The sequence below is a fragment of the Pipistrellus hanaki genome, assembly GCF_964339955.1.
Source record: "Pipistrellus hanaki genome assembly, chromosome: 19".
NCBI classification, from domain to species: domain Eukaryota; kingdom Metazoa; phylum Chordata; class Mammalia; order Chiroptera; family Vespertilionidae; genus Pipistrellus; species Pipistrellus hanaki.
The window spans coordinates 4,799,620-4,811,686 of record NC_140521.1 but is presented as its reverse complement, the minus strand read 5'-3'; the positions used below and the strand labels follow the sequence as shown (position 1 = coordinate 4,811,686).

At 51.9% G+C, this 12,067-nt stretch overlaps 1 protein-coding gene across 3 annotated transcripts in view; it reads left to right on the top strand.

The window, feature by feature from the left end:
- Positions 1–10,585, top strand: part of SEZ6L (seizure related 6 homolog like) — a 113,005-nt gene extending 102,420 nt beyond the window's left edge. Inside the window, exons 12-17 of one of the 3 annotated variants that reach the window (XM_084867604.1) lie at positions 377–568; positions 1,480–1,674; positions 2,381–2,413; positions 4,081–4,189; positions 5,462–5,564; positions 7,546–10,585. In XM_084867604.1, the coding sequence (XP_084723730.1) occupies positions 377–568; positions 1,480–1,674; positions 2,381–2,413; positions 4,081–4,189; positions 5,462–5,564; positions 7,546–7,575 (662 nt within the window). In that variant the 3' untranslated portion in view covers positions 7,576–10,585. Of the gene's footprint in view, positions 1–376; positions 569–1,479; positions 1,675–2,380; positions 2,414–4,074; positions 4,190–5,461; positions 5,565–7,545 lie in introns of all 3 variants that reach the window. The other 2 variants (XM_084867603.1, XM_084867602.1) reach the window with 2 other exon arrangements.
- Positions 10,586–12,067: the final 1,482 nt, after the last annotated feature.

Sequence of the window (12,067 nt, the reverse complement as noted above, 5' to 3'; positions counted from 1 at the left end):
GTCTCCTGGTTCCTCCTGCCTGTCCCCTCAGGCGTGGGGCCAGCCATGTCTGGTGGCAGCTGGATCTGGTGTCTTGAAAAGGGGTAGCAGAGGGAGGAGCTACGTTCGGAGGTGTACGAGGTTGTATATCGTACATAGGTCTTCGGGCCCTCATGCAAAGCAAGCATATCATTGGGGCAAATTCCTGAAAGTGATTTGACATCCAAATCTCTTTCATCCCGGCCTAGTCTGCAGGCACCTTTGGTGCGCCCAAGGTGCATTATCTTCCAAGCGGGAAAACAGCTGAGTTAGGAACCCTTCTAGATCCTTCTGTCATTCATTCTCGGTCACTGAGAGCCCTAACTTAGCGCACCTGGTCTGGTTTCGTCTCGCATAGTTATGTACTGCACCGACCCCGGAGAAGTGGACCACTCCACCCGCCTCATCTCGGACCCCGTGCTGCTGGTGGGCACCACCATCCAGTACACGTGCGAGCCCGGCTTCGTGCTGGAGGGGAGCTCGCTTCTCACCTGCTACAGCCGCGAGACCGGCACCCCCATCTGGACGTCCCGCCTGCCCCACTGTGTCTGTGAGTGCTGCTTATTGACGTGACGAAAACTCCTCTTAGTCCCGGAGGAACGCTGACTAGCAGGCACTGAAAGCCAGGGTGCTGCGCTAAGTCCTTTGCCAAAGGCCCCTCTCTGCCTCCCCTAGTGGCCTGGTGAGATGGCATCACTGGCTTCACTTTCAGAAGGCCCAGAGAGGTGAGCTCACTGCCCAGGCCACTCTGCCAGTTAACCAGACAGTCCGCAGGGACTCAGTGGGGTGATTTAAGTTCTGTTTAGTCTCATTGAAGCAAATGTTTGGTTTAATAGCAAAAAAACACCTTTTTTAGTTTCTTGATCGTAAAAACTCAAAAAAGGCTTCCCAGGTCACCCTGAAACTGGACGGTCACGCCTCTCACCAGGCAGGGGAGGTGGAGAGCGGTGGTCCAGGAGGCTCAGCCTTGACTGCGCCTGGGAGTCCCCTGGGAGGTGTCACGCTCATGGGAGACTGCGGTGCGGTGCCATGGGCCCGGCGTGCAGCCGGAGCCCTGAGGGTTCTTAAGCTCCCGAGGATGCTGATGTGCAGCCAGGGGTCAGAGTCATTGCCCAAAGGAGTCATTGCCCAAAGGAAGCACGTAGCCATAGGGAGGAGCCTCACCGCACTCCATACTGGGAGGTGAGAGACTGTTGGCAGCAGTGACACTGCCCGTCAGTGTCATAAACAGCTGCCTTAAAGGAACAGCTGGCTTGAGCATCAACTCAACGCTTCTGCCTAGAAAAGGGGACTCTATTGTTCTTTTACACATGGAACCAGGAAATCTTAGACCCTCTGTTCCCACCTCCCTCTTCAGTCTGAGTTCTAGGGTTTCGGAGCTGAAGGGAGCCTGGGAGGCTCAGTAGGAGTCCCCAAAGATTCGCATCCTCTCACCTGAGCTCCTTTTGGCTTGCGTTCCAGCGGAAGAGTCCCTGGCGTGTGACAACCCAGGGCTGCCAGAAAACGGGTACCAGATCCTGTACAAGCGCCTCTACCTGCCCGGAGAGTCCCTCACCTTCATGTGCTACGAGGGTTTCGAGCTCATGGGCGAAGTGACCATCCGGTGCATCCTGGGACAGCCCTCCCACTGGAACGGGCCGCTGCCTGTGTGTAAAGGTACGAAACCTGCTTCACACGCACGGGACGGAGGAAGCGGGAGAGGTCAGGACCGGCGGGCAGGGGTTCTGAATCTTCTCCAGAAAGCTGAGTGCTGCGTTTCATCAAATCTAAGACACCACCGTTATTTCCTGCACCACCGAGAAAGGAAAAAGTCACTTTTTAAAATATATATATTTTATTGATTTTTTTTTTTTACAGAGAGGAAAGGAGAGGGATAGAGAGTTAGAAATATCAATGAGAGAGAAACATCGATCAGCTGCCTCCTGCACACCCCCCACCAGGATGTGCCCGCAACCGCGGTACATGCCCTTGACTGGAATCAAACCTGGGACCACAGGCCGACGCTCCATCCACTGAGCCAAACTGGTTTCGGCAGGAAAAAATCACTTTCAATGGAACTATGGCACAGTGCTTTCTCCCTGCTTAGCATCGTGATGGTGTGTTAATCCTCATCCAAGGATATTCTTCCCATTGATTGATTGATTGATTGATTTTGAGAGAGAAAAAGAGAGAGAGAGAGAAGAAGAGAGGGGGAAGGGAAAGCATCCAGGAATTTTCACCAACTCAGTAGCCCCCGATAAATAAAACATAACACTAACTTCAGGAGAACGTGGCATGGGCTTTTGCTCCGATTCTTTCTGGCCCCATAACATGCACGACGAATCCACTTGACATTGACCAATGCTTCCTCTTTCTCTTGCAGTTAATCAAGACAGCTTTGAACACGCGTTAGAAGGTGAGTCCCGGAATGAAAACATCCAATAAATCATGCTCATAGCAAATAAACACAAGAGCAGGTCCTAAACCATTCTGGTCCAGGTGCTCACAAAACCACAGACAGGAACAAAACATCTTCCTTCTCCCGCTGGAGGTGATTTCAAAACAAGTGATACTGCCAAGAAAACGTCATTGAATTGACATCTTACGGTCCTAACCGTGACCTGGAAGGGATTTGACGCCAGTTGTGCTCGTGAGAGTAGAAAATGGGAGTCCCTCTGCCTGACAAAGGCATCCGCCGCTTGTAAAACTTTTCAACCACGTGGTACCTTTGGAGAAACAATCCCATGATGCCTTGCTGCCTACCCTGAGCATTCTCCTGGTTTCAGGAGGGAAGCGGCTCCTGGGGGTGGTCTGAGGTCTGTTTTTCCCTTGTCTTCCTCTTCCCCAACTTTTCTGTCCCTCTACCCTCTTGTTCCCTGACCTCCTTTTAGGAGGAACTTCCAAGTAAGATGTATTAATGCGCAACAGATGCTAGAAAGCTATTCAGGATTTATTTTTGTTTCACTTGATGGCTCCTTCCCTCGCAGTCCGCTCCTAGAAAACCATTCTGCATCCCGTGTCCCCTCCACTTGCCTGAACCATGGCGCCGGATGGTTGTTGGTTTTTAAAGCTGTGACCAGTAGAACCGCTTCCATTATTATTTTTGGAGCCATTAAACTTCCTGACCCTAAGTGATTCCCTCAGAATCTGGGGCTGTGGGAATTGCCTGGCATTAGTCACTCTTCCTAGTAACAGATGATGTTTTAATCCAAGCAGAGCCAGGGCTCAAATAGAACGGTGGATATCAGTCACTCCCCTGGGAAAGAGGACATTCGTGGCCCCGGTGCCTTTGGGCCATCCCTTCTCCGCCTTTGCCAACCAGTGAACCATGGGAACATCTCAGCTGTGCGGGCTGGCGGAGAAATGACAGTGCTGATGTACTGTCTGTGCTCGTGCGTTTATTGTGGGCGTTAGGGTCACTTTTGCACACTCCGTAGAACGGCGGGTAATGAATTCTAGATTGATGTGCGGCTGAGCTCTGCTGGGCATGGCAGGGGGGATAGCAGAGGGAACCTGGAGGCCGAGAGAATGTGCAGCCATGGCCGCTGAGAATCAAAACTGGGTCTTCACAGTGGGGGGTACCATCGGGTCTGTAATATTGAGGCCGGCCCCGGCTGGCCAGCGCCCTCTCCTGGAGGGGCTGATAGAGCAGCCCTGGGAGGGACCCGCCAGTCCGAGTACAACAAGCTCCCTCCACTCCACCGAATGCCAGCGAATCTGCCTTCCTGTTTGCACATTTGGGATTTCTCCAAGCCTTCCCTTGGAGTTGGATTTTAAACCAGCTTTCAACTGTACCCCTCCCCCCTACCAAAGAGAAATGGGCGTGTTATGACCAAGATTCAAGGACTGTAATTCTCGGGTGCCCCATGACCACCTCACCCAAGGGTGGGTTGTTTGCAAAGTACCAGCACGAACTCCTCTAGTCTCCGCCCCTTTCCCCCTTGGAGATGGTTCTCCAGAGGGTAAGGCTCACTGAGTGGTGGGTGCAGGCCTGGGAGGGTGGTGCGGGCCTGGGAGCCAGGGACCCGGGTGGGCGGAGCGTCTGCGGCATGGAGGCCTCACTGGCTGTGTGTTCAGTAGCAGAAGCGGCAGCGGAGACCTCGCTGGAAGGAGGAACTATGGCGCTGGCTATCTTCATCCCGGTCCTCATCATCTCCTTACTGCTCGGGGGAGCCTACATTTACATCACCAGGTAGGGCGCTCCGGAGCGAGTTGGGGGCTGCCATCCCCTCATCCACTCGTGTCCCGAGGGGCTGGGCATTCACCTCTCTGAGCCTCAGCATCTCCACCTCTAATTTGGGGACAGTGGCATTTGTGTGAAATGACATTTGAGTAAGGACTCTAAGCTCTGCAAGCCTGGGATAAGAGAACCAGCATGTGCAAAGGCCCTGAGGCAGGTATTTGCCTCATAGGGGTTTTCCCTGCCCTCCTGGAGCTTACAGTCTGGTAGGAAGAGGGGAAATACACAAGTAATAACACACTGCATAAACACAATGAAGGAAGGAGTGGCAACAGAGGAGGAACCACCTTTAGGTGCTCTGACGCAACACAGTATTCGTAGGTGCTCAATGAATGCTGGTGGTTGTTATTACTGCTCTTTGCCTTAAAGAGGGACTTCAGTCACTTCTCAGGTGAAAACAAATTAAGCTCCGCGCCCTCTGCAGTCAGGGAGGTGCCGAGGCTTCAGTCATCGCTAACTGGGTTATAAGTGGAGGGCAATTATGATCTCAGCTTTCACCCCACTCGGATTCTCACCCACAAGCAGCTGTTTCCACACATCCACCTCATCGTTTATGGAGGTGCCGGTTCTCGGAAAGTCTCACTCACTGTTCCCCTCAGGCAGCGATTTTCAACGGGTGTGCCTTAGATTGTCAACTTACAAGTGACAACAACCAACACAACCGTAGCCTTCCGTTGTGAATGCCCTGCTTGAACCATAAACATTTAGGTCATATAATAGAGTTGCATCTTATCAGTCACATGGCACATTAAGGTTGTATATGATTGGTTAATTCTTGGTACCAGAAATCCTTATATACTACCCTGTTTCCCCGAAAATAAGACAGTGTCTTATATTAATTTTTTTCTCCCAAAGTTGCGCTAGGTCTTATTTTCAGGGGATGTCTTATCTTTCCATGCGCTAGGTCTTATTTTCGGAGGATGTCTTATTTTCAGGGAAACACGGTAGTACAACTATAGGTTCCTGATTTTTTCTTTTTTAAGTCACTTTGGGACAAAAAAAGATAGGCAATTCGTTTTTCTTTTCATAAATCAATCAAAATTATACCTATTTTTTTTATCAGAGCAGCAAAATACATATTTGTTGGTGTGTGACAGAATTTTAATAATCAGGCTATGTGTGCCACGAGATGAAAAAGGCTGACCATCGCTGCCCTTAGGTACAGGAAGGTGTCTCCCAGTCCGGGAGGAGTAACTTCTCTCTTTCTCACTGTCCCTTCTCCAGATGTCGTTACTACTCCAACCTCCGCCTGCCCCTGATGTACTCTCACCCTTACAGCCAGATCACCGTGGAAACCGAGTTCGACAACCCCATCTACGAGACGGGGGTGAGTAGGTCTCCCCTCTCTCCCGGGCGCCTCCCTCTTTGCCTGCTCTGAATCCCCTGACATCAAAGCTGAAGGTTTCATTTGCTTTTGCTCATGATGCCACTGGCAGAGAGGTGTGGCCAGGCTCCTACCTCATCCCCTGTGGTCCTGATGGAGCTAACCACTGAGAGCACCCAGCTCTCCGTGCAAGCCCAGGACACACCTGTACCCCTGCTCACTCTTGGCGGAAGGACCACAGAAAGAAGGGGCTGCACCGAGTACCCATGGAGAGACGGCTGGCACACACCTTATCAAGCTCCATGCCTTAATGAATGGCAGTGTGCAACACCCTACACATTTTTTTTTAATTATCTTAGTAGCTTTCTTTTTTTCTTTTAATATATTTTATTGATTTTTTACAGAGAGGAGGAGAGAGGGATAGAGAGCTAGAAACATCGATGAGAGAGAAACATCGACAGCTGCCTCTTGCACACCCCCTACCGGGGATTTGCCCACAACCAATGTACATGCCCTTGATCAGAATCGAACCTGGGACCTTTCCGTCTGCAGGCTGATGCTCTACCACTGAGCTAAACCGGTTTCGGCAACACTCTACACATTTGAGTGGCCGGCCTGTTGTTGGGTATTAAGGGCATAATCATGAGCCAACATACATGATCCAGTCATTAATGTGCATATGGTCTTGCAAAGGTGACAGCTATCAGTAACAACAATAATATGTATCATGGGCTGGGCACCTGAAATGCATGATCCCCATGAATCCTTGCAACTTCTTGTGATGGATTCTGCAGTTTGCATTGGGGATGGATGAGGCTAATGAGGTTCAGAAAAAGGTAAATGTGATTTGGCCACGGGAAGGCACAGTCTGGAGCCAGGATGCAATCTCTACCCGATGCTATCACTCCTCCCACTATCCCGCCTCCCTTCAGCCTCACACGATCAAATGTGCCGATGAACGTCTTGATTGCAACAGGTCATTATTTTTAAGGACCATGAAGGCAATTAGACAGGCTGCTACAAGAGTATAAGATGGAGGACACTTAGACGTGATGGGGAAGGCAGCGCTGATGCGATGATGTAAGGCTAAGGCATGTAAGTGAGTAGAACTTGGATGGTGGTTAGAGAAGATGCCAGGGAGAGGTGGAGCCCATGCAAAGGCCTGAGGCACAGGGCAGGAACCAGAAGATTGGTCTTGACTTTGCAAAACCACAACCCTTCAAATTCACTGTGTGGTGATGTACAGCCACCTCCCAGTATTTGGGCAGCATAAACTCACTTGTTCCTTGTCCTTACTGATGGTCCCTCGCCCACCTCTTCTTCTGACCTCCTGTGTGAGTTATTGATTGATGTGTAGCAATCTTTCTGAAAACTTTAGGTCATGTATTATTTTACATTACATGTAACTTGTTTCCCAACCCTTAAAAAGATCAAGCCGATGAAAAACCACTACTTTAGAAACCAGACCTTTTAATACTTATTAGAATAGTATATCAGTTATCTAACACTATGATCATGCTGCGTAACAAGCAATCCCAGATGATTCAACTGCTCAAAGCAACACGGTCATTTGCTCATCAGTCTGCGAGGCAGCGTTTCCTGCTAGTTTCCGTGAGGTGGTAGCCCTGGTTCGCCTGTGCTCACTCAGGGATTGGCTAGTCATCACATCCGGGATTGGCTAATCACTGGCTGGGGGGCTGAGCTCTGCTCTCCATGCCCTTCACCTCTTGGCTGGGTCTAATGCTCTGCTCATGGTGATGGCAGAGGCGCAGGGCACACGCAGAAACACACAAGCATGTTTCAGGCCACTCTCGTGACCCATCTCCTTAGAACCCCTTGGCCAAAGCAAGTCAGAGTCAGAGCAGAAGGCATGGCCATGTCGCCTGGCCAACGCTGTGGACACGGGAGGGATGAAGAGCTGGGACCATCAGCGCATCTCTCTGCCGCACAAGCGTCAATAGATCTACGCCTCTCTCTCTTGCAGGAAACCAGAGAGTACGAAGTTTCCATCTAGAGAGAGCTACGCTTGAGAAGGGAACTCACACCTATGAACTCAACTACAACCTCCTCAAGACATTCATCCAGAGACCATGTGGCATTTGATCAAAACACCCCGGAGTGTCGGCTGTCTTTTCTTTAGACTCCTTCCGGAGGACGTACTGTTTTCTTCACTGTATTTATTATATTTAAAATGGAAATAGGTGTGGTTGGATGTATTGCCGCTGCAGTCAGATTCGTGTCCCAGCCTCCATCGCTCCCGAAGGCCGGCGGGAGAGCTGCGAAATGGCCGGCACAGCAGGAGAGGGGAAGCCAGCAATGCCATTCTACGGCTGCGTCGAGTTGCATGCGTCTTTGGGATCCGTGCCCGTGGTGTGTCTAGTGCAAATCGCAGTCCCCAGGTTAGGTTGGAGAGGGTATTCTTTGTAGGATTAACTTGGGTTGGAATTTCCCGTGGATCCTTCGGTAGGTCTGCTCCCAAACAGATCCTGTGTGTTTCTCTCTCTCCCAGTTTCCCCAGCTTCTAAGTGGCCTGGCCACACCCCGTCCCTCCCATGCTCCTTCTGAAAGCAGCAAAGGGGTTGAGTGATAAATACAAGGAAAATTTTTTCAGAGAGGATGAGAGACTTGAGAGTTCCCACGAAGAATTGGGCAAGAGAGAACGTGGTCGTGGGAGCCGAGTTAATAAAAGGTTTCGCTTTGAGACTCCGTCAGCAATGAAGGAGCAGGTCATTCGGGCTACAGGCATCCCAGTCCGTCAGCGAGGCCGCCCTCCAGCTGTGATCAGAGAGCCGCAGCCTTGGGGTCAGGGCCCCTCGCCCACAGAGCTAAGGGTGTGTGTTGGAGGGGAGGTGCCACGTCCTGAAGTCGGGGTGCGCTCTGCTCTTCTCCTGGAATGCCTGAGCCCTCAAAATGGGGAGACTCCAGTGCCCCGTTTCTCCTAAAGGTGGGCTTTCATAATATATTTGCAGTCGAGTATTTCGGGGGAAGGAGGGTTTCCATGAGAAGAAGCTGTTTTTCTGTTGTCCCGACCTTGGCCCAGATGGTGAAGAGGGGGTGAATGCAAAGAAACAGAACCAGGGGGTTAAAATCACTAAGGAATCTGCATCCTACAATGTGAACCCCAATGAGAAGGATGGAGGATTTGCAAGCCAGAAAGGAATTCATAAAGCACCTCACTCGTCGCATGAGCATCCTATATTTTACGAGGGCCATTGCATCCTAACCCAGTGGTACTGGTGAGCGAATAACTATCCCGGAAGAGTCTAAATACAGGTATAAAGAAAGGGGTGGGGGGAGAAGGAATATGGGGCTGTCATTTCCTCCCTAGTGACATAGGATGGCACACAGATTCAGTGTTTTGGGGGTGCCCTTAGGCTCCCACGCACACTCTCTAGACTGGTTTTAAGTCAGCTGGTTCTCAAACAAGAGGAGATACTCTGGCTGCCATGCCTTTGGGAGAGTCCGGGCGCCGTGTTTCGGAGGCTGGCTTTGGAAGCCTCTGGGGCTGCAGAGGGTCGTGGGCTTTGTACACAGGCAATACCCTCCTCCAGCAGGGAGCGTGAACCTCGCTCGGTCTCGGAGGTCTGAGGCTGGAAGATTTCCATGCACGCATGGCACTCAGCAAGAGACCGTCAAAGGCCAGAGCCCACCCGTCCTCCGGGAGAACCAGAGACGAAGCGCTGGCACCCTCAGTGAGCGATGCCATGTTTGGAGAACGACCAACAACGCCACTAACGTAACCTTTTCTCAAGAGGCAGAAGGAGCCCAGTCCTTGCTTTTATTACGATGACTCTAACCCTAACTGGGGGCATCTGGCAAGAACTCTAGGGATGATTCTTCACTGTAGAACCGGCTGTGGTTCCGTGAAAATGAAACACTCGCCTTCCGAAAAGACTGACATGTAGAATCTTTATTCTAACCTTGACCCTGAGAACTGGCCGCTCCCTGGCCCAGGGACTTGTGTTGGTTGTGGGAGGGATAGACGGGGTGTTGGTTTTTTGTTTCCAGGTTCAGTGTCCTGGTTCTGTCTTAGCAGCACAGCCCCTGTGACCACATTTTAAACGTTCGTTTTAGCCTGAAGGTGGGCCGCGCGAGAGCTGGACGCTGTAGACAGTGTGATTGCAAAGACAGGCCGGTGTCTGTTTTCTGTCCTGACTGTGTATTTGTAACATGTGAAGGTAAAGAAATCGTCCTCCTAGTGCCAAAAATGTGCCAGGCAGGCATCTCATGGCAGTCCACGCGTGTCTGTTTTTACAAGATCAACATGAAAACCCATTGGGATTCAGAACTTTCTCGAACAGGATGCAATCTTGAGAAACTTGAGAACCGCCGAGACCTTTCCCAAAACCACTCTTTGTTTTGAAAATGGCGGGGAAATAAGTTTACAGGGATTTCGCGCCTCCAAGAATGCACGTGATGGCGTGTCTCCCCTGCTCCTCCCTGTGAGCGGGATGTGTCCGCTGGCACCCTGTCCCGTAAACACGAACCCTGTCCCCTCTTCAGCTCGGAGCCCCTCCTGCCTCTATTTGGGGAGGAGATGGGGGCGTAGAATTCTTGAGCCAACGTAACTGTTCTAGTCGCTCTGGTGGCCGTCCTTACTGAGCTCCACAGACATGCTTTACATCGGATCGTTTGAAGTCAGCTCCTTGGAGAGCCTACAGGACCCCAGGCTGGTAGCCCTGGAAACCGCCAGACAGCCATGCAGAGCTGTGCCATCAGGGCGGTTGTGTGAGCGGAAGGGACGTGGCAAACTTATGGGTCGGTGTAGACTGAGCGTGAGCCTGGGGCAAAAATGACCTTTCTTTGGGGTGAGTCCGAAAAGTATGACTTCCTGTGCCCTGGCGCGGTCACGGGGGGTCACCGGAGTGGTCGGCACCCCCAGAGGGAGGCTTCCTCCTGGGACGTTTTCATTTCCATTTTCTCCCCCAACAACAAAGAGCAAAACCAACTTTCTAAGCTGAAAAATGAAAGGACACCATTTTCCACTTTGTATATATTGATGCTAATAAAACAAATGAAAAAGAGCCAAACCTGTGGGGAGGTGGTTTTTCTGGGGGGACACCCACTGAAACTTGGGATGCCGAAGCAAGACTGCCACCTTGGGAACCGTTCTGGTCGCTCTGATGGCCGTCCTGGCAAACGGGACATCCTGGCAATGTGTGGACCGGACAGGACCACTGCCATCGCCAGGCATGCCACCCCCTCCCTGTGCGGGCTGCTCAGGCCGCCCTAACGGGGCGCTGGAGCCTGGGCGACACACAGCAGACGGTTCTTTCTCACAGCGCTGGACGCTGGGAAGTCCAAGGTCAAGGTGACACTGGTTGGGATCCTGATGAGAGCTCGCTTCCTGGCTCACAGACAGTGTCCTCACATGGCAGAGAAAGAGAAAACCATCGCTTCTTTCTCTCCTCCACCTCCTCCTCCTCTCTCTCTCCTCATCCCCCTTTCTCCCCCTCCTTCTTCCTGTCAAGAAAACACAGTAACAACAATAATAATCATAACTGGCTTAATACTTTTTTTTTGACATTTTAGACACTTTTTATTTTGGAATAGTTTTAGATTTCCTAAGTTATTTCCTTACATTTTCAGTATGCCTTTGTTTGCCCTAAACTAAGAAATTGCCATTCTAGAACCCTGCTGTTATTACCGCTGTTTGCAATGTAGCTGCCTGGCACATCGTGGGCACGCAAACGTTTGCTGGAGGAATGAACATCAACCCACAACCCCGGATGTGCTGCTGTACGGTCAGTGCCAGGAGGGTGCGGGGTCCCTTTCAGCCACCAGAGGGCAGCCTCGGCCTGGTCTATGGCGGGGCCTTCAGGATCCTAAGAAGCAGTCACACTGGCTTCCTCGCAGGATCGTATTTGGGGGGTTAGCTCATGTCCTTTCCTCTTGCCCATGAAAGGGACACCAGCCTGGTGTGTGACCACAGGGTAGGGGCGTCCCAGGGGCCCCGGGCCCTGCCTCTCCCTCTTGGTCCGCAGGATCTGAGTGAGGGTGGTAGGTGCCTGCCTCTGCAGAGCCCCACTCTGGGCTTCGTGCTCTGCTGTCATTGTCCTGAGAGCCTCACTTCTGAGCCAGGGGCCTCGTGTTTTCATGTTGCCCCACAAAGCAAGTGCCCAGTTCCAGCTGTGGGCGTCCCACAGGGTCCTCCCAAAGTCACCGCCTGGGAAGGGGCATCGGAGCCCAGGAGAGGGTCTGCTCTGGGGCGGGGTCTGGTGGGGAGGAAAGCTGGACAGCCTGGGGCTCCGGGCTTCCCCAGGCGGGAACCCTGCTAACTGCACCCTCGGCCTGGGGAGGAGGGGGGGCCCTGCAGGAGGAGAGAAATGGTGAAGGGGCAGGGCCAGGCGCATCCTGGCTAAGGAGGTCCCTCCCTCCTCCTCTCTCTGCTGCAGTCAGCTTTTCTCTCCTTCCCCCCTTCTCTCCCTGCTTTCAGTCTCTTCAGGTTTTCTAGCTCTCCTTTGCACACCGCCCCGTTCTCTAAGATCTTCCTTTTCTTTCTCTTT